General features: G+C 43.7%; 1 protein-coding gene across 1 annotated transcript in view; it reads right to left on the bottom strand.

Annotated features, from left to right (window-relative positions):
- The window catches only part of LOC112110888 (dynein heavy chain 6, axonemal), a 181768-nt gene that overhangs the window by 108491 nt on the left and 50340 nt on the right, over positions 1-22937 (bottom strand). The window contains exons 29-37 of the mRNA XM_026663340.1: positions 18799-18966; positions 17666-17814; positions 16376-16483; positions 14163-14718; positions 11470-11592; positions 10753-10935; positions 9067-9210; positions 5200-5421; positions 2161-2308 (exon numbers count right to left, since the gene is read on the bottom strand). Of these exons, the coding sequence (XP_026519125.1) occupies positions 2161-2308; positions 5200-5421; positions 9067-9210; positions 10753-10935; positions 11470-11592; positions 14163-14718; positions 16376-16483; positions 17666-17814; positions 18799-18966 (1801 nt within the window). The remainder of the gene's footprint in view (positions 1-2160; positions 2309-5199; positions 5422-9066; positions 9211-10752; positions 10936-11469; positions 11593-14162; positions 14719-16375; positions 16484-17665; positions 17815-18798; positions 18967-22937) is intronic.

Genomic DNA, 22937 nt, shown 5'->3' on the forward strand with positions numbered 1-22937 from the left:
GTCCTTGTAGTGGAGCTACAAGCTCTGCTTCTGAGGCAGCATTGGCTACATGACTCCCATCCTCCCTGTCTACTGCCACCATGTCTTAACCCATATTACACATCATGGACATGATGGGGGTAGGGAAAGGGAGAGAGCTGCCGAGAAAGTTGCTTGAGAAGTAGAACCTGCAGCTCCACTAGGGAGCCAGCTCATCTCTCTGAAAAACCTTTTGCAGTTTGCCGGGGGGAATCTATCAGACTGATATTCCAACAGCCAAGGATTATCATGACAATTTAGTCACGGAGGTCATAGCAGTCACGGATTCTGTGACTTTACCGGACCTCCCTGACTTCTTCGGCTGTCAGGGGCTGAAGCCAGGGCTGGAGGCGGCACTGTGCACCCCTGCCCTGCAACTGGGGCTGGAACCAGGACCCTGCAGCCCCTGCCCTGCGGCAGGGGTTGTAGCCAGGCCCTGCGGCCCTGCCTCATGGCCTGGGCTGCAACAGGGGCCATGCACCCCCCTTGTGCCGTCCCAGGGCCGTGCACAGTCCTCTCCCCCCCCCCCCCCCCCCCCCCCCCCCCCCCCCCCCCCATCGGCTGTGGCCAGCTCCAGAGCCATGGCTGTGGCCCCCACTTCAAGCCCGAGTCCCGCAGCTTCCACCGGGGGCTGCAGCAGAGGCTGTGTGCCCCCCTCGCAGCTTCCCAGGGCCGTACACCCTCCTCCCCCCTGCTGCTGGGGCCGCACACCCCTGTCCTGCAGCTGTGGTCATCTCCAGAGCGGGGGATGTGTGCCCCCCATGGCTCTACCCCCTGCCATGGCAGGGGGATTGGCCTGTCAGTCCGTCCCCCATCCACCCCATGGGACTCCTTTCCTCCCCTCTACCTAGCCCTGTCCCCTGGTTATTTTAGTAAAGTCATGGACAGATCATGGGCTCCATGAATTTTTGTTTATTTTGTTTATTGCCCGTGACCTGTCCATGACTTTACTAAAAATAACCGTGCCAAAATTGTAGCCTTAATTATCATAATTGTAGCCTTAATTATCATATTGCAGGGACATTGGTGTGTGGGGCAAGGGGGTTCAGGATCAGGCCTGGGCACTCCCTAGCCTCTTCTGCACACTCATCCCAACTTCTCTATCTAGACCAGTTCCATGGCTCTCAATGCATGCGCAGCTCCCTACTTCCATGGTCTCCTTCCTCCCCCTACTCCTCTAACTCTATTCTACAGTGAAATAATTTTAATATTCATGTATTTTATTTACATTTAAGAATCCACAATGTACACATCATATTCCCCATAATCACACTCAAACACATAACCCGATCTCTGACGGCATACTTTTTCATGTTCATGTACAAATAATACATTGTAGATTTGGCAGTAAACATTGTATCTTAATCTATCCGAAGTTCAGATTTTGCATGTGAGTATAATTACAAAGAAGGGGATGTTTGCACTGTGGGTGGTTACATCTTAAAACTGAAAGGAAATTTGCTGCAGAGTGAAAGAGTCTATAATTGTGTTTAGTGAAAGAGTTTATAATTGTGAGGTCGGAAAAGGTGTGAACTGAGGTTGGTGTGGATGTTGTTGAAATACACTTGAGCAAACTTAACTCTGATAAAGGATGTTTTTAGTGTGGAAAATGTAAATATGGGGAGGTTTAGGTTGGATATTAGGAAAAACTTTTTCACTAGGAGGGTGGTGAAGCACTGGAATGGGTTACCTAGGGAGGTGGTAGAATCTCCTTCCTTAGAGGTTTTTAAGGTCAGGCTTGACAAAGCCCTGGCTGGGATGATTTAGTTGGGAATTGGTCCTGCTCTGAGCAGGGGGTTGGACTAGATGACCTCCTGAGGTCCCTTCCAACCCTGATATTCTATGATCATTCAAGAATCCCCTCATAAATCATTATATATGACAACTTTTCACACTACTTAATATTATAATAGCTGTTAACAGATTTTAAAGCTTTTGTACTCCAATACTGCCCTCGAGTGTAAGACTGCAAGAACTACATCGTTTAATGATAGAACTGAAGCTTTACTTGTATTCCAATATAACAATAAGTTTTCCTTGAAGTTAGCCCTCAGAAACATCATACTTTGAACTAAAATACCATACACACATTTTTACATTACTGCAATTAAGATAAGCAAATAGATAATTAAAAATCATTACCTAAAATATTTTTTCTTTTCTTTTCTAATTTGGACTCGATAATCTCTTGTGTTCTAGCAGATGACGTCTGAGCCGAGAAGTTTAGGTAAACAGGAACATAGCCTGCTTCTTCTTGTATTCGGTTTAGCAATCCCCTTGCAACTACAGACTTTAATTACAAAAAATAAGTAATAGTAACTTCATTATACACAAAGTTGCATACACACACACTCTTTATGGTTCTATTATGCAATCACTTTGGTAAATTGCACAGTCCTACAACAAATAATATAATGAAATTAATCAAATGAGTAGAACAGTGGGCCAGATCCTATGTCCACTCTCAGCCTCCCCTTTAGCTCCATAGTGAGCACTCCTGAAATCTGTCCTTGAGCTATGGGAGTACAGGAGCCATTGCTCTGTCCTACACTGTTTATATATATACACACACACACACACACACACACACACACACACACCTATCTCATAGAACTGGAAGAGAGCCTGAAAGGTCATTGAGTCCAGCCCCCTGCCTTCACTAGCAGGACTGAGTACTGATTTTGCCCCAGATCCCTAAGTGATCCCCCTCAAGGATTGAACTCACAACCTTGGGTTTAGCAGGCCAATGCTCAAACCACTGAGCTATCCCTCCCCCCTGCCTGGCTGTTGCTTAGGCACAAAGGAATCACCATACTAGATTGGACCAGGCTCCATCATCCCTCTACTTTAGTATTCCATCTCTGACGGTGGTCAGTACTAGCTGCTTCAGGGAAAGTATGTGCTGCAGTATGCAGTTATATGATAACTTGCCTGCAGGTAAAGTTTCCCTCTAACTCTCAATAGTTAGAGTTTAGCTTTTATTTTTATTAGTTTCCATTTTCCCTTCTTGTGGATCCTAACATCGTGTTTGCTTTTCTGACTGCTACTGCACACTGAGCAGAGCTCTTCATTGAGCTGTATGCAATGATGCCAAGGCCCCAACCTAAACTGTTTGTTAATTTAGAAGCCAGCAAGGTGTAGAGGTAGTTCAAATTATTCCCTCCACTGAGCATTATTTTGCATTTGTCAACACTGAATTTCATCTGCCATCATGTCGCCTATTCACTGAGCTGGGTCAGGTCCCATGAAGTTCCTTAGTCTTCTCTAGTTCTGACTAATCTAAATAATTCTGCATCACCTGCAAAGCTGGACACCTAACTTTTCACCAGGTATTAAACAACACAGGACCTAATATGGAACCTTGAAGCACCCTGATGTTAACCCTTTGCTATGACAAAAATTGCCCATTTATTTCCACTCTTTGGTCTCTGTCTCGTAGCAAGTTTCTGATCCATGACAATACCCCGACTCTCAAACCCTGACTGCTTATTTTCTTTAGCAACTTCTGTGGGACTTAGTCAAAGACCAAATAAATTATGCCAACTAGTTCTCCTTTATCCACTGTTTTTTGGCACTTTCGGAGAATTCTAGCAGATCAGTGAGACTCAATTTTCCTTTGCAGAAACCTTGCTGATTAGACACTATCATATTATGATTTCCTAAATATGTCATAATTCTGTTTGTAATTACTGTTTTAAACAATGTACCAGATACAAAAGTAAAGGTTAGTGGTCTGCGGTTCCCTGGATCATCCCAAGCACCTTTTAAAAAATATAGATACAACAGTTGCTACCCTCCAATCATCCAGCACGGCAGCAGATTTTAATGGGACATTTCATATTTTAGCTAGCTGCTCAGCCAGTTTTTTCTTAAATTTCTTCAGAACTCTTGTGTAAAAACCACCTGGACCAGGTGACTTTTTGCTTTTTAATGTATCTGTTTGTTCCAGCCCCTTTTCTTTAGATTTCTGAATCTTTAATAGTGCATTATCAGTGTTACCAGAAAAGAGTAGTTCTGGGATCGGTATCTCCCCAACATCTTCTGTGGTGAAGACTGATAGTAAAGCAATCACTTAGCTTCTGCATCTTAGGAATCCACCCACCAATCAGCTGCCCAACCACCTCTCCCCCTAACCTCAGGAATCCCCAAACCCGTATCCCAGTTGTCCCTTTCCCTCAGATGTGCCCCTGCCCACATCCCCAAATGCAATCCCCTAACAGCTCTGTCTTAATTAATACTAAATGTAATTCCTTTGATTGGCTGAGGGAAGGTAGGCCCTACACTCAACTCGGTGCCCTTTCTCTGTCTGTCTGTAATGCCACAACTTTTGAAAACCACTTCAGATCAATTCTAGAACTTCAGGGAAGATTCTAGGCATCAACAGGCAGGGCCCTACTGATTTTGGTGAAATGCCTGATTTCCACTAAAATCACCATTTGGCCCATCAGGCAGTGACCTCAGAGAGGCCTGGATACAGGGGTGCAGATACTGATCTTACAGAGGCCTGTGGGAAAGGAGCAGTGGATACAGGGGTAAGGCAGCCACCTCAAGGTTAGGGTGAGAGTGAGGGCAGATTCCTCTCCCCATTCTGGTCATCCCACCCTGACCACCCAGCCGGACCTCTTGCTCCTGCTCCTGTCAGGCTCTCTCCAACTGGGCCTCTTGCACCCCACCCCCACTCTGGTCAGACCCCTACTGATTTGGGGGATAACCTGACAATCTGAAAACTGGAAAAGTTTGATTTTAGTGGACACCAGAATTTTCCAATTTTCACCCAACTCGGTGGGTGAAACCCTCTGACCAGGGTTGGGGGTGAAGGGAGAGAGTTGAGGGATCCTGCTGGAGTGGGGGTGGGGGTCTGGCAGGGTGTACAGGTTGGATTTTAGGTTGGATATTAGGAAAAACTTTTTCACTAGGAGGGTGGTGAAGCACTGGAATGGGTTACCTAGGGAGGTGGTGGAATCTCCTTCCTTAGAGGTTTTTAAGGTCAGGCTTGACAAAGCCCTGGCTGGGATGATTTAGTTGGGATTAGGTCCTGCTTTGAGCAGGGGGTTGGACTAGATGACCTCCTGAGGTCCCTTCCAACCCTGATATTCTATGATTCTACAGCTCATAAGCAACCAAGTGTGTGACTCTCCAGTGTTAATCAAGTGACCCTACTGCTATCCAAAGGATTCTTACCTTGCCGACCCCAGTAATTCCTGTGAGCAATACAGAATGTCTGACGGCTAACAATTTTTCCATCAGGTAGCCATAACGCACAGTGTCCGTAGTTGGAACAAGCATTTCAAAAAATGGCACTTCTCTGCTGTACTTGAATGTAGGTATAATCCTCTCCCAGAGATCCAGTCGCCTAATATCAAAATCCATGTAAACACTCCACAGATCTCCAGAGGTTGGAAGCTAGAAGGACAAAATAATCCTAAACAGTACTTCATAATACTACTAATAAAAAGATTATATCTTAAAATTCAAATGTCTTTACATCTCTGCATTCTGCAGTGACATGTAGTAAACCGGTAAATGAATTTCCATCTTTTCCATGCTGTTCTCTATTCGGCTATTGCCCAAACTGAATGCAGAATCTTATATTTAAATATTTTAGTAATTCTTTATAATGAATAGCATGCAGGCACCATGCCCATCTGGTTCCATACAAAAATGGCACCAAACTGAAGAGTATTTGATTGATTGAATGACTCTAAGTATTAAAGGCAGCCTTGCTTGCTGGATCACTGGCATTGAGGACTGCCCCACCTTTGTGAAGATATCTGTGGAGGAGTGTCAGCTGATGGGGGTGCTGCAGAGAGGCCAACAAACCACCCACACTCTGAACCCCTTCCTTCAGCAGAGCAAAGTTCCATGAACTGGCATCAATCTGGCAGAGCTCCTCTTCTGTGGCTCCTGAGAAGATCTCCTTACAGCTGAAGCACCATCTCACCATCTGCTTCCCCAGCTCCACCATTTTGGGTAGTGTTGAAATGTAGGCAAGGAGCTAGCCCAGTGGGCCCATTCCCAGAAAAATCCTGTGTTTTGTTTGTTTTCAAATCTCCTCCAATGACGGAATGAGAAGGGAACTGCTCAACAATGACCCCAAAGTGGCTCTGAAATCATTTGGAAAGGGATTGCTTGGGGGATGACCAAACCCTGGAGACTTCATGGAGAAGTCTAAGGGCATGTCAACATAGGGACATTCAGAAAAGTTAAGGCAAATCAACTAAAGCTGTGGAGTCAATGCATATAAGTTAAAGCATGTTAACCCCTCTCCCTGTATGGTTGCTCTCATTCAGAAGCAAAATGGCCTTAGTTGGGAGAATTAAGTTAGAGTGAACTAAACAACTTTACTCCTGAACAAGAGCCTCCACGTGGAGGTTAACACACTTGAATTTATGAACATTCACTTCACATCTTTAGTTGATTCGCCTTAACTTTCCTTAATATCCCCAGACAGACAAGCCCTAAATTGCTTCCTGCATATCCTGGAGAAGAGGTAGAACCCCAAGTGTCTTGGACTAGGGGAGAGATCAGGATCCAGAAAAATACCATGTATCTCATGGATGTCACCACTTCTAGAGTGGAAGGGGCAGCTGTCTAACAAAACAGAAACAAGAAAAATGAAGCTGCCGGAGGAATTTAGGACATTATGATTAATGATTCTCCATTGCCATGCACCTTGGGCTCCATTCACAAAAGAACTTAGGCACTTAGGTGCCACCTTAAGTGCCTACCTGCCAGGATCAGGCCCCAGTGGGATTCACAAAGCCCCTGCTCAGCTGCCCCTGAACCCTCCAGAACCTAAATTTTTGAAGTAAAAGTTCCCTAGGCACCTATGTTTCTGTGGTCGCCCCATCTCAAAAAAGATATATTGGACATTAGGAAAAAGTTCCTAACTGTCAGGGTGGTTAAACACTGGAATAAATTGCCTAGGGAGGTTGTGGAATCTCCATCTCTGGAGATATTTAAGAGTAGGTTAGATAAATGTCTATCAGGGATGGTCTAGACAGTATTTGGTCCTGCCATGCGGGCAGGGGACTGGACTCGATGACCTCTCGAGGTCCCTTCCAGTCCTAGAATCTATGAATCTATGAATCTATGAATTGGAAAAGGTTCAGAAAAGGGCAACAAAAATGATTAGGGGTATGGAACAGCTTCTGTATGAGGAGATATTAATAAGATTGGGACTTTTCAGCTTGGAAAATAGACGACTAAGGGGGGATATGATAGAGGTCTATAAAATCATGACTGGTGTGGAGAAAGTAAATAAGGAGTGTTATTTACTCCTTCTCATAACACAAGAACTAGGGGTCACCAAATGAAATTAATAGGCATCAGGTTTAAAACAAACAAAACGAAGTATTTTTTCACTCAACGCACAGTCAACCTGTGGAACTCTCTGCCAGAGTATGTTGTGAAGGCAAAGACTATAAGAGGGTTCAAAAAATAACTAGATAAGTTCAGGGAAGATAGCCATTGATGGACCTATTAGCCAGGATGGGCAAGGATGGTGTCCCTAGCCTCTGTTTGCCAGAAACTGGGAATGGGCGACAGGGGGTGGATCACTTGATGATCACCTGTTCTGTTCATTCCCTCTGGGGTACCTGGCATTAGCCACAGTTGGAAGACATGATACTGGGCTAGATGAACCATTGGTCTGACCCAGTATGGCCGTTCTTATGTTCTTATGAGCATACGCACTGCAGCCCCATGCCAGGTGTCCAGACACCTAAGTCCCCAGAGCAAGAAACAGGGGAAGATAGGTGTTCCTCCATCTAATTTGCCTGTTTGGCCCAATCCAGTAAGTGTGCTCAGACCTTGCCTACCAGATCGGGCTCCTATCAGGAAGCATACACAAGGCAGGAGGGGTGGGAGTGGGGAGGAGGATGACCTCCCACATAACCTTTAGTCCAGTGGTTAGGGTACTCACCTGGGATGTGGGAGACCCCCATTCTGCCTGAAGGGAGAAGGGATTTGAACGGGGCTCTGCCAACTCTCAGGTGAGTGCCCTAGCCACTGAGCTAGGGGGTATTCTGAGGTGAGGCTCCCTCAGTCTCTTTTGTTCAAGCTGCCCCACTGTGAAAACCAATGGAAGAATCCTCCCCCCCCCCTTTTCTCCCCCACCACCGGCCTCTTGCCAAAACCACGTAGGCCCCTAACGCCAAGAGAGGGTTGTCAGCCGAGAAGCCCCAACAAAGGGAGGCACCTCCCTGCAGCATGGACATAGGCATCTATCGCACAGAAAGTGGCAGGGCTTAGCACACACCTCTCAGCTTGGCCTCTTCCCCTGGCTGGTTTAGGCAAGGAGCCGCCTAGCTCGCTGGCTTTAGTGAATCCCACGGAGAGGCGCCTCTCTCTTCCCATTCATTGCATAGGGAGCCTAGGTGCCGAACTCAGGCTTTGTGAATCCCAGTTACCAGGGTGACACCCAACATCACCACGCCAACGTTTCTTTGCCAATCTAGCCCTCCTGTCACGATTTACACCTGTATAGTGTGAGTGCAAAGCAGGTGTGAAATGCTACCTTTGTCCTCACTTTGCATCAGTGTAAATGACTACACAAAGTACAAAGCAATGAAGAACCAGGCCCTGGGTCTTTAAAAAAAGTACCACAGCATCTTTAATGACCACAAATGGTTAGGACTTAGGGCTGGTCCACACTAACCCCCCAGTTCGAACTAAGATACGCAACTTCAGCTACGTTATTCACGTAGCTGAAGTCAAAGTACCTTAGTTCGAACTACAAGGTACTTACCGCGGGTCCACACGCGGCAGGCAGGCTCCCCCATCGACTCCGCGTACTCCTCTCGCGGAGCAGGAGTACCGGTGTCGACGGCGAGCACTTCCGGGATCGATTTATCGCGTCTAGACAAGACGCGATAAATCGATCCCAGAAGATCGATTGCTTGCCGCCGAACCCGGAGATAAGTATAGACGTACCCTTAGGTTTAAGAAGGAAAGATCCTTTCTGCTACCTTCGCTTGTTACATTATCCCCCTGCCTCCTTATGTATAGAAGCTACTGTAAATGCCGTGAGTCAACTTGTTTCTTTACCTTGGCTTCAGGATTGTCCTCGAACTGTTGTCTCACAAACGTATCAAAAATATCCCAGTAGTTTTCCGTTAAATTTCCACCCAGTGACCATAAATAGCAGAAAACAAAAGTCTGGCAGACTATGGTGTTTAATTTTGATTGGTCCTATAAAGAAGAAAGATAGTTAATCCATATATTTTGTACATTACTTTTCATTACATCAGTGTCTTAAAAAAAGTCCTGCTGTCATGAAAGCTGAATTAGTATTCAATAACAACAATACTCGTGGAGAGTAAGCTCTGCATGTTCTCAATCCAAGGGCCAATAGAGTTTTAAAATGTTCAATTTATGAGCCCGCCTGGTCATTCTGAATAACACACTTCACAAGTCTACAAACTGAGCTCTGTGCAGCTGAGGTAGGAGACCAGCAGGCACGGGGAAGGGGTGCTGGGGCCTAGGGCCGCAGGGGGCACAAGGAGGAGGTACAGGGGACTAGGGCCACAGGGAGAGAGGTATTTTGATAGTATTTTATTTTAAAATGTATTTTTAAATGCAAATTCCAATTTACTCAAGTTAAAACTACTTTTCAACATGGTCTAAAACAGGGGTCTCAAACTCAATTTACCTTAGGCCAGTGCCAGTCCTCAAATGCTCCCAGTGGGCCAATAATGTTACTCATGCCACCCGGAACGCACCCCCCAAAACTCCGCCCCCCACCTGCCTAAGGCTCTGGGAGGGAGTTTGGGTGGGGGAGGAGATCTGGGATAGGAGATTGGGGTGCAGGCTCTGGGATGGAGTTTGGGTGCTGGGTGCAGGCTCTGAGTGGGAGGAGTGGGGAGGGGTGCCAGCTCTGGGAGGGAGTTTGGGTGCGGGAAGGGGTGTGTGGGAAGGGGGATGGGGGGCAGGCTCTGGGAGGGAGTTTGGGGACTGGGGTGTGGGTGTGTGGGAAGGGGGAGGGGGTGCAGGCTCTGGGAGGGAGTTTGGGGGCGGGGTGTGTGTGTGGGGAGGGGGTGCAGGCTCCGGGAGGGAGTTTAGGGGCAGGACGGGGGTGTGGGAAGGGGGTGGGGGTGCAGGCTCTGGGAGGGGGTCAGGGAGTGCGGTGCTTACCTGGGGCTCCAAGGCGGGGTGGGCTGCGGGGCCTCCGTGCGCTGCTGCCCCCAGGTACTGCCCCCATAGCTTCCTATTGGCCGCAGGGGCACTCGGGGTGGGGGCAGCACGCGGAGGCACAGCCCTGCTCCGCCCTGGGGCCGCAGGGAGGGGCCAGCAGACACGTGGAGCGAACAGGCAGACACTGCTCAGCTCTGCTGCGCTGCCGGGGCCCCGAGCCATTGTAAGTCGCCTGGGGGTGGGGAGCGCCCGGAGGCGGCATGTGGGGCCAAGGGAGAGACCAGGCCCCAAAACTGCTGACGACCTGCGGGCCACATTGGGAAGGTTTGCGGGCTGCAGATGGCCTAAAAGCTAACATCCCACTGAACAGAAAGGTACCAGTGCTCTTCTAAACAAAGAAACTATCATTTCTGAATATCAGTCAGTTCAGATCATTAATAGATTTCATGATTTCAAATCAAACAACACAAGCTACAAAACAAAAAAGTTATTTAACATAAAATGTGATTATTCCACATTTAAATTTTATATAAGAATTGTAAGTAAGTGTTTCCTACATATCTTGAGTGTATTATATATTAGTATGTTAAATACTTATACCATTTTAAGATCAGGGCCTCCTTTTCCAAACAGCAAAGACTCCAGTAAACAACAAAGCGTAGTAACTTTACTGATGTCCACTTGTGGAATAGCTTGTGAGCACTTTTTATTGACAAACTTTAGACCATCATCAACATAGCGACAAAACAGATCAAACAAATGCTGTTTTGCTTCCTCACTTAACTAAAATGAAAACAATATTTTTATGAATAAATTTTTTAAAAATTGTTTTGAACAAAGCACACATCATAACAACAAACTGTACAGCATCCTTGACATCCAGAATATACTGATAAATTTTGTGCACATGCACATTCAACACATTTTTATATATTATAGATATACAAATGAAGGATTATGCTGACAGGCCTGTTCCTGCAATCCTGACTCATGTGAGTAATCCTTATTCGCATGATTTATTCCACTGAAGACAAATAATAATCTGGACTGTTTCATGAAGTGGAAAAACACTTAGATGCATGTTCTGCATATTTTTATATATATTGTACATTTAGATTCCTACTTTATTACAGTTAATTATAATTACTGGTTTATTGAAATGTTACTATTAATAATAATTTTGTTTAATTAATTAAAATAAATAAATAAAAATGTAAATCCTTAATATTTATTAAATATCTGTTGCTAACAAGTTCTTTCAGGGGGAGATTTGAAAGTGTGACATCAGTACATAAAACTAATTTTTCTGACACCTACTTTATTTGGAAGACCTGCCATCCAAGTCTGTACATATGGGACCCACTTCAGTTCATCGGGGTCAATGTATACCATTCCACATCGGCTAACTGTTGCAGGTGAGGCAACCTTCAGATCTTGTACCTGAAGTGTATGGATATTGCATGTAAAACATTATACCGTATATTTCAAATGCACATAACAGAGAAGGTATATTTCCAATTCCCTTCACCCTGAGTTAACTTGTGGACAGGCATTCAAGTATGAACTGTAATCTACCACCTTATTCTGTGGTCATTTTTATTCCCCATTAGCTTCTTGATCTCCACCCTCCGTCTGCAATTTCCTCCTTCCGATCAGAAGACAAAAATACATAACTGGTAAAGGAATTTCTCTTTTTTTTTTTTTTGGCATGCTGATTCATCACTATCCACCAGTGTGTAAATTATTATCATATTCACACAGGGAACACCTTTACTTACCAGTGACACCAAAAAACAAATTAGTTAAGCATCAATAAATAGGTCTGCTAGTGAAGTGTTTTAGAAACCATGGAAAAACTGTGTCAACAATTTAAAATAGCAACCGAATCAAGTTTTTGACATGATAAATCATGAGAGCACTCATAACTGCATTTTAATTTATTCTTTACACAAGAGAGCTTTTCTAGAACAGTTAGAAACGTGAACACCTCACAAATCCTTGGCCACACTGGAGAGAAAGCTAATGCACAATTTCTTGAATACTTAGAGGTCACTCTTGGCTTGGAGAATTCACTGTTTCCAGAACTTTAGCGGATGTTATTTCTATTTAATCATAGCTATAAGAGTCCTTGAACACTTTGAGTATGGCTAGGCTCCCAGTGCAACACTCATCATTAATAATCTGTAGTATTTTCCCAGTTACATCAGCCAGATCACCATGTCAGTGATCATATTCAACCACCAAAATGCATGCATTTTCAACAGTAATGAGGCTTTTCCACTTTGATTAACTTTGGTTAGTCGTTTTCATGGCTGTCTGAATAGCTGCAGCAGCATATGTATCATCCAACTAAATACTGATTCCAATGGAGTACAGTAGGAATGAATCTGGCCTAAAATATCTAGACTGGCTAAATGATACCTAAGTGGGATGTAAGAACCAGACAGTTTAAACATAAAGGAGGGGAAAGAATTGCTTAGAGTGGCACAATGTTGAGGGTAATCAGGTAATGAGGTGAAACTTAATCCTGACAGGGTATCAGAAAAAAAATTCCCAAACAGTGAAATCTGCTAGGAATCTTTCTAGCTCTCTTTTTATGATCTATGAATGATATTATTCTCTCAGAAAGGCAACTTAGTTTCTGGGTAAAAATAAGATTGTGTGAGCAGGTGACCAGGAGAGATAAAATGAGATAACAGGAGTTACTCAGATCTAATATTAGCTTCTAGGTAACTACTTGATGTCAAAGACTGCTCGGCTTTGACCCTGAATTGCTAACATGTGAAAGGGAAGTCATTCCGGAGAAATCCCCATGCTCATCTTCCATAGAGAGAAAAATAGAGACTGGCCAGGACAAAAATTACAAACAGACAGATATGGCTAGATTGTCAGACTCAATGGATAGTGATCAATGGCTCAATGTCTAGTTGGCAGCCGGTATCAAGCAGAGTGCCCCAGGGTCGGTCCTGGGGCTGGTTTTGTTCAACATCTTCATTAATGGAGGATGGGCTGGATTACACCCTCAGCAAGTTCGCAGATGACACTAAGCTGGTGGGAGCGGTAGATACACTGGAGGGTAGGGATAGGGTCCAGAGTGACCTAGACAAATCAGAGGACTGGGCCAAAAGAAATCTGATGAGGTTCAACAAGGACAAGTGCAGAGTCCTGCACTTAGGATGGAAGAATCCCATGCACTGCTACTGGCTAAGCGGCAGTTCTGCAGAAAAGGACCTGGAGATTACAGTGAATGAGAAGCTGGATATGAGTCAACAGCATGCCCTTGTTGCCAAGAAAGCTAATGGCATATTGGGCTGCATTAGTAGGAGCATTGCCAGCAGATCAAGGGAAGTGATTATTCCCCTCTATTCAGCACTGGTGAGGCCACATCTGGAGTATTGCATCCAATTTTGGCCGCCCCCACTATAGAAAGGATGTGGACAAATTGGAGACAGTCCAGCGGAGGGCAACGAAAATTATCAGGGGGCTGGGGCACATGACTTACGAGTAGAGGTTGAGGGAACCGGGCTTGTTTAGTCTGCAGAAGAGAAGAGTGAGGGTGGGATTTGATAGCAGCCTTCAGCTACCTGAAGGAGGGTTCCAAAGAGGACAGAGCTAGGCTGTTCTCAATGTTGGCAGATGACAGAACAAGGAGCAATGGTTTCAAGTTGCAGTGGGGAAGGTCTAGGTTGGATATTAGGAAAAACTATTTCACTAGGAGGGTGGTGAAGCACTGGAATGGGTTACCTAGGGAGGTGGTGCAATCTCCTTCCTTAGAGGTTTTTAAGGCCTGGTTTGACAAAGCCCTGGCTGGGATGATTTAGTTAGGGTTGGTCCTGCTTTAAGCAGGGGGTTGGACTAGATGACCTCCTGAGGTCTCTTCCAACCTAATCGTCTGTCTATGATAAATTCATCTGAAGATCATATATCTTATCAATATAACAATATAGTAAATTAAGCGAAGCAAACCAGAAATATCATAATGAATATTAAAATCCAAGATATTACAGTACCTCAAACACCATATGGATGGAGGGTGTGAGTTTGATTCTTTCACTGTTTGCCAAGCAAAGCATCTTGTTATCATCCAAAACAGTGTTCAAGTTTTCAATCCACAGTGCATCCACTGGCCCGTCACTGATGATCCACTTGTGATCTTCAGTGGTGTCATTAACAGCTGCTCGAACACTAAGACCCATCAAGCCATCTTTCCACTCGAGAGTTAAATTATTAACTTCACCATACAATTCACCCATTGTAATTGATTTGGGGTTCAGAATATAGGTTTTGACAGGCTGGTAAAAAGGATTTTCCTCACCAGCCTCATGTAAAACTCCTAAAGTCTGTGCCAGAATTTGGTAAACTGTAGTTTTTCCACCTCCTGTTGGCCCAACAAGCATAACACCATGCCTTACTAACATGGTTTCATAGAGCTGTATGACTTTATGAACCATGCTTGCTTCAGGCTGCAATCCTTTTGAAAGCATGACATCTATAATTGTTGATTGTAGTATCCCATAGTCATGTTCTGGGATTATGACTCCTGGGAAAAGATCAGAAATAATCCCACTGTCGGAGACAAAAAGAAAAAAAAACAACTGTTTCGTTTTGTTAATTACATTAAACTAATTAAAAATTACATGGATTATATATTTAAAAACATCCATTTCATACTGAAGCACTCCATATCCATTCTAGTTTGTTGTTGTTTTCACTTGGACAGCTCTTGTATATAGCTATCACCTAATGTGCTAGAATGACTGCTCCAGGGCCTAAACCAACATTTGCAAATGTGGCTGCCTACAGTTAAGAACTTAAACCCATATTTAGGTACCTGAACTAGTGACCTAATTTTCAGAGTTGCTGAGAACCTGCAGCCCCCACTGGTATCAATGGAAGCTCCAGGTACTCAGCACATGTAAAAAAAACAAACAAACCAGGCCTTTCTTACGCAAAGCACTTAGGCACATGCTTAAGTGCTTTCCTGAATTGGGGCTTTATTGAGGTGCCAATATATGGATTTAGGTGCCTAACTTTAAACACCCAGCGGGCGTGTCTGTGTGAAAAAATGGGGTAGCACAGGATCGGGTCCAGCATCAGCCCCCACCCTCACCTTGCAGGATCATGGGTCCAGTGACCGCACCTGGAGTAGGCTGCCAGCACTAGGACTGCAGTGGCAGGCGGGCAGGTGGACTGCACACCTGAGCTCCGTGCAGCTGAAGTAGGAGACCAGCAGGCACGGGGAAGGGGGTGCAGGGGCCTAGGCTGCAGGGGGCATGGGGAGGCGTGCAGGGGGCTAGGGAAGGAGGTGCATCCAGTGCATGGGGGACAGATTTTAAGTGAGGGGACTGGTAGCTGTGGGCATTCCCTGGATGTGGGGCTAGATCCTGGGGCACAGTCCCTGGATGGGGAGGTTGATGTTGTGGGGCAGTCCTTGGGAGAGCTGGGTACATGGAGAGGGACTGGATGTTGAAGGGGGAAATCCCTGGGGGGAGGGCATTCTGTCCTGGACAGGGCACTTTGTCTCTGCAGGGCAGGCACATGTGCCAGCCCAGTGTTGGGGGGCAGGGGTCTGGATGCTGGGGTGGACAGTCCCACAGGGGTTCAGTGATGGGGGGCATTCTGGGAGGGGCTGGGGGGCAGTCCCTAGGGAGTGGGGGGGCTGTGTGCATGGGGAACAGTCCCTGGCTGGGGACTGGCTGTATGGCAGGCAGTCCCTGGCTGGGAGGGGTGCCCTGCACCGGGCAGGGCTCCCCATCTTTGCAGGCAGGCTCTGTAGCTGTGCTCTCCAGGTGCTCAGCCATGCTGCCAGCAGCATTGTGGAAGTCAGGGTGGCAATACACCATCCCATGCCACCCCTACAATCAATTAATTCATTTTAACAGTTAATGTTTTGACTTATTTTGCTAATTAAAAATGCTCTTGGTAGACGTTTGCCAGTGTTGAAATGAAAAGTACTGTATTGATTTGAATCATATTGCTGTCCTATAACAAATAATAAGCCCTTTTTTTTTGGTAGATGTAGATGTATCTTGTGTGGATGTGGCCCACATAACACAATAGTAACTAGCTTGAGAACCACTGTGTTAGACATTAAGTGCAACAGTCTCTCCACCTAAAATACAAATTAAACTACACTTAGAAAGTTGGGTCTTCTCCTTCACTATGGCAACATAAATGTGATATGACTAGATGAAGAAAACAAACTAGTATTATAGAAAATTACCTGAACAGAAGAGCATCATCTGCAAGAAATTTCGGTAGGTTAGAATCTCGTAAAGCCCTTATTAATACCACTTCCTCATTCAGATCTGGGTTCTCTCTTTTTAGTGACCTGAATTTTAATAAAAAGCAAACAAGATGTCTCAGTTTCACTCAATCTCTTTTTATACCAACTGTTATTCAAGGGTACTGTAGGTGAACTTGTGTAAATAACCTCTCATAAAATGACTCCCTAAGAATTCTAGTACATTTCACTTACACTGTCAAGATAAAATTTTGTGTTAACTCAAAAATCCACTTATTATATCTGAACTCCAACTTTTGACTACTCACCATGTTTCTATTATTTATTCCTCAGAATTCAGTAATACTGGAGTCTGGAAACAATGTTAGCCAATCACATCACCAACAGAAATAAGTGTATCCAGAAAGACTACAGCGAGTTCCATGCAAGCTCGTTACTTATCTTCAGGAGGTAACTAATAGGGTTTGGTTTGGGGGTTTGGGTTTTTTTTGGACCTCTAAATGTGTCTTCCTTTTAGAATGTAGAAAAAGTGTAGAGCTTTTGAAATTCATATGTTTAATAAGCCATTTTCAGATATTTCTGATGAAGATAGTCAGAATGTATGCAATAATACATATACTGTCTTATGCTCCCAGGCTACATTGTCCCTATAACCAGGTAATTTTTCTATTTTCACGTATTACACTACTCATAGATTCATAGATTCTAGGACTGGAAGGGACCTCGAGAGGTCATCGAGTCCAATCCCCTGCCCACATGGCAGGACCAAATACTGTCTAGACCATCCCTGATAGACATTTATCTAACCTACTCTTAAATATCTCCAGAGATGGAGATTCCACAACCTCCCTAGGCAATTTATTCCAGTGTTTAACCACCCTGACAGTTAGGAACTTTTTCCTAATGTCCAACCTAGACCTCCCTTGCTGCAGTTTAAACCCATTGCTTCTTGTTCTATCCTTAGAGGCTAAGGTGAACAAGTTTTCTCCCTCCTCCTTATGACACCCTTTTAAATACCTGAAAACTGCTATCATGTCCCCTCTCAGTCTTCTCTTTTCCAAACTAAACAAACCCAATTCTTCAGTTGTATAAATGTATTATGTAAAAATCATGCAGTGATCATCCACATTTCATTTACAATAGTTGTAATTACAGAAGGAATATTTCTTAACACAAACATGATTTAAAACATAAAACTGTTAATATTTCTAAGTATATAAAATTATATTCATACTAATGTTATAGCTCATACAGTACGAGGATACTTACCCAGCCATGACTAATACAGATTTGACTGCTCTCATTCCAAAGTCATAATGATCTTGTTGAGAAAGCTGCTCGCTACAAAGTTTGTACATTTGAGTCATCTTCCTTGCAAGAATTTTACTAGATTCAAATCCTTCAGAATACAGAATCACCTAACGTAAACAAGAGATGGCTACAGTTTTTATTAAATACTGGAAATTTTTATTTCTAGGGACTCAGTGCTGCTCTCACATTGTCTTCAACTGGCACTGTATGTATGCATATTAATATATGTATCAGAGATAATATATTTTGCGTTAATTTATTTTAACTATAGTTTTTTACAAACACTCTCAGGTATGCAATCTTCTTCTGTCTACAGGAAATAAAGCATTAAATCAATTTACTTTGGGAAAATATTAAGGGCTAGATCTACAAGCCTTGCATTGGTGAGAATTTACTAATAGATCCATTTACTTTAATGGGAATACTTGTGTGAGTAAATACTCACCAGTGCGGGGAAGGGTTGCACAGTCTAGCCCTAAAGGATCAAAAGTATGTAATAAAGTATAGCAAATATTTTAAATTATGGACTTATACACCTCTATCCCGATATAACGCGACCCAATATAATACGAATTCGGATGTAACGTGGTAAAGCGGCACTCCAGGGGGGTGGGGCTGCGCACTCCGGCGGATCAAAGCAAGTTCGATATAACGTGGTTTCACCTATAACGCGGTAAGATTTTTTGGCTCCCGAGGACAGCGTTATATCGGGGTAGAGGTGTATTTCTGAGTGACATCAGACATAATATATTTCATGTCCAAACAGAGTAATGCTGTGCGGGATTAACTAAGTGTATTTATGAAGAAACTCCAATTTTCCAGGAAATGGTTTACAAAGAGATCTATGCACAAGCATAACTTCATTAATGGCATATTTGAGAAGACTCCAGGGAGATAGAGAATAGACACTCATGATAATATTGTGGTTCATTACTATTAAACGGTAATATTGCCCTCAAATAAACACTTGCAACATGTTTATTGTATATATTATAGATTAATAGATTAAGGACAAAAGGGATCATTGGTTTGCAGAATGTCAGACTAGATAATCACACAGGCCATATGACATTCCCTATATTTACAGGTACCTCAGCAATCAAGGCATAATTTGGAACCATCATTGCAAAGGGTCTGAAGAGAGCTTTTAGATTGTCAGGTAGCTCTGTTCGTCCAGCATAGCCAGGATTCATTGTGATGAATGCCACACAGGTCATAACCAACTTTATTTCACGTCCCTCAAACATAAATCGAGAGAGCTGTTTAAAAGAAAGTGAAATGTCAATATACTTTATACTAAATTTCTACAAAAAATAAAATCACACATTACATTCTTTTTTTAAAATTAGGGCTTTTTTTAAAAGACAGATTACAGACAGTGAATTGTGGTTTGCATTTATATCTGAGTATGAATACACTTGGCTAATGCATTTTTCTTTCTGAGCTTTTGAAAAACCAAATGAAACTACTGGCTTCACACCTGGTTTTAAATGTGAAACAAACAGAAATAAATATGAAATCCTGATGAGCACAGCAGACAGCTTTGTGGCATTTCTGGTTATAAAGCAGGGCTTTTCCATAACAGTTGGCTCTGCTAGCAGAGGAAGACACCTCTGAGGTTCCACCATGTCTAGAATTAGGATTTGCTGGTTTAGGATCCTTCAGTATTGGAGGTTTTGTTTTCCGTTCAGACGCAAAGGACGGTACCTTCAGTGGGATCTGAGGCTGCTTTTTATTTCCTGAGGGGCTAATGACCAATGCAGGCCACTCAGTTCTCACCAAACCAGCAGTTATGGAACCAGAGGGTTTGGCCCCAGAGCCGCCTGAACTAGAAAAGCTTGAAGCTGGCTCTGATGCTCCTTGAGAGCTCCTGGGGTGAAGTTGCTGCTGATCATGTACCATGAAGGAGCATGTTCTTCCCCCAGCTAAGCCAGACACCTCCTATGGGCATCTGAAGTGGGGAATTCAGCAGAGCAAGAGGCACATCTCTTAAATCCTCACCTCTTCCCCTCTGGATCCATCGTAGGATCCATGAGCCCACACTGAGGTGTTGGAACTAATACAAATGAATAAAAGAAACAGCTTCCATACATAAAATAAACAAAGTTAAAATTTCTAACACTAATCTAACCAACTGAAAACGCTGACAGAGGCACTGAGTTTTTTAAGAGGTTGGATCAGTCTGGTGAGATTCCTGGTCCTCTGCTGCTAGGTAAGTGGTGAGCAGGAACATCTTGTGAGATGGAGCCCCCCTCCTTCTCCACTAAGAATTCCAAGACATAGGGGGCACGATGCCTCACTGCTTGTTGCTTTAGAATATGGGGACCTGATTGTCCATCTGAATCAGGACCACCTGTTGCGAAATCAGGTTCTGAAAGTCTTCAGTGCATAGCGAACCTGACCCTAGGAACTGAAGATCTGCACTCTGTGGAGGAAGGCTGAATAAGAATAAAAGACAAAAGCCATCCCTCAAAAAGGAGATTTGAGATGAGGCAGAGGTGGATCATTTTTATGTTCCTGCTTCCTGGAAAGTGGAGTTATAATGCCATTGGATGTTTCCTGTGTAGGACAGGATCTATGGAGATGTACAGGAAAGTGCTTTGTGATCTCCCTAAATGAAAAGCCCGATGGGCCAAACCTACAGCCCATTTACCTGGCCTTTGCCTTAACTCTAGGTAGGGAAGTTAAACAGTGAGGACAGCCACAAAGACCCCTCACATCCATGATTTCAGCTTCAGGGTTGCAATACCATCCATGGTCTGCTATGCAGCCCCTACACAGTGGGTCACAACAATGGATTCAGGTAGATGAAAACCCACAGCCCTCCCCATGCCTCTTCCCCATACTCTCTCTCCTCTGCAGGCCTGCTGTGGGGGCCACTGTGAAGCTGTGGTCTCTATGCTCTGCCCCACCCCACACATAAAATCATGCTGGGTGCACAGCTCTCGTTTGAGCCAGAAGATTTAGCCCTGTAGATACGTAAGATATGTTACTGGCAATTATATCTTTCAACAACAGTTGTGACTAAGTTTCCAAATGTGTAGGCAGACTCCTAGTTTTGGAATCCATCACCAGTGTGAACAATTTCTCTCTCCCAATTTTATTAATTTCTTCTGGAATTTCGAAATCTCCATTTACGGAAGGTCACCTCAAGATCTACTCTTTTCTACTGTGAATAAATCCAACTCCCCTAATACTTTTACATAATTCAGAATGGAGCCGGGCATTATCTGAGTTGCTGTGTACATTTGGTATGATGACACACAGAGGGACCACAGACTGGAATGTTCAGGAATGGAATTAAAAGTAAGTAATAATTTATCAGACTCTTTAGAGAGGAGCTTAAAAATGGCAGAAGGCAAGGATGTTTAATATTCTGTGACTAAGAAAGTGTGCATGAAAGAAAAGTACTGACAAATGCTAAATTAGGCAAGAAATTAGATGGATTTGTTTTACAGAATTCAACTGAAATTAATTTGATGGTCTCTAGTGGGCACTGAAATTAAGTGAAAATAGCATAAGTGTTACAGGTCAGAATTAATTAACATCCACAGAGTTGTGCTGGGAAAAGCTTTTGAACAATAATCCACTTTATTAAACACTAAAAAATAAAGATTTAACTACATTTTCCTGAAAAATAAGAATCTGAAGAATCTAAAAGTTTAATATCTGAACATTAAATAAAATGTTCAAATTAATAATGGAGGACCACTCCTCTTGTCATATGAGTTGGTGATTTTAATTCAACATCATGAAACATGTCATCACCGACCCAATTCTACAAACAGTGACTATTGAGTACCTTTTCTCCAGCATGTAATCCCACTGACTTCAATGGGACTACGTTCAAGAATAAAGATATGCACTGTGACGTTGCACTCTATATGATTGTATGAAAATATGTTAATGAGTGCGAATATAATGTAACTGGAATATGCTTCATGCAAAAGGTCTCTTGTAAGGTATCATTACAAAGCTTATAATCTACTGAGTATGGTCATCCTATTTGTATGTATGTATCATTTTTGTATCTGAAACTAGAAATATGAACTATAACTCTGAGGGCCTATTGTAATTATGCAAAGTGTGGGCCATTAATGGTCGTTTGGAATCTTGATGGCTCCCATCAACCAGGACAATTGACTGTAGATGGCTCTGTTTTACTTGTAAGTCTTCCTGTATACCTTTGTGCTGGCAAGTGTGTAATGAAGTCTTACAGTGACATGTGATCATGTCACCTGAACTGGAATCCATCTTTAACCTGGTGCTTTTTCATTTAGAAGGAGGGGTGGGAACCCAGAGAGGGAAAAAGGATTCCCGCCTTGTGCAAAGCTATATAAGGGGGTGGAACAGAACAAAAGGGGCTGCAATCATGAGAAATCCCGTGGCTACCACCTGTGCTGGAACAAGGGCTGTACCAGGGGAAAGGATTGTGCCCAGACTAGGAAGGCGTCCAGACTTTGATAGAAGCTTATTGAAACATCTGAGGGTGAGATTTTATCTGTATTATGTTTTCTTACTCTATTAGGTTTAGACTTGCATGTTTTATTTTATTTTGCTTGGTAATTCACTTTGTTCTGTCTGTTATTACTTGGAACCACTTAAATCCTACTTTTTGTATTTAATAAAAACACTTTTTACTTATTAATTAACCCAGAGTATGCATTAATACCTGGGGGGGCAAACAGCTGTGCATAGCTCTCTATCAGTGTTATAGAGGGTGAACAATTTATGAGTTTACCCTGTATAAGCTTTATACAGGGTAAAACGGATTTATTTGAGGTTTGGACCCCATTGGGAGCTGGGCATCTGGGTGTTGGAGACAGGAACACTTCTTAAGCTGTTTTCAGTTAAGCCTGCAGCTGTTGGGGGACGTGGTTCAGACCTGGGTCTGGGTTTGTAGCAGGCAAGTGTGTCTGGCTCAATCTAGGCAGGGCACTGAAGTCCTAACCTGGCAGAGAAAACAGACTCAGAGGTAGTCCCAAAGGGGGTTTCTGTGATCCAACCCGTCACATGCACAGTAGCAAGTCTTTGCTGGATCAGGCCCATCCATAGTTGTCATTGTTTAGCACCCTTGCTGGAAATCTCATAATAAAGGATAAGGACTGAATGGATGTGGAGAATAGAGACTCAACTACCCTCGAGCCCTTACAAGTGACCTCACTAGGTCAGGGTTATGGCACATTTTTGGAGAAGCTTGGATTGCTGCAGTCCGTGCTGTACCTCTACT

The sequence above is a fragment of the Terrapene carolina genome, unplaced genomic scaffold (genome assembly GCF_002925995.2).
Source record: "Terrapene carolina triunguis isolate 2854851 unplaced genomic scaffold, T_m_triunguis-2.0 Scaffold33356, whole genome shotgun sequence".
NCBI lineage: Eukaryota > Metazoa > Chordata > Testudines > Emydidae > Terrapene > Terrapene triunguis.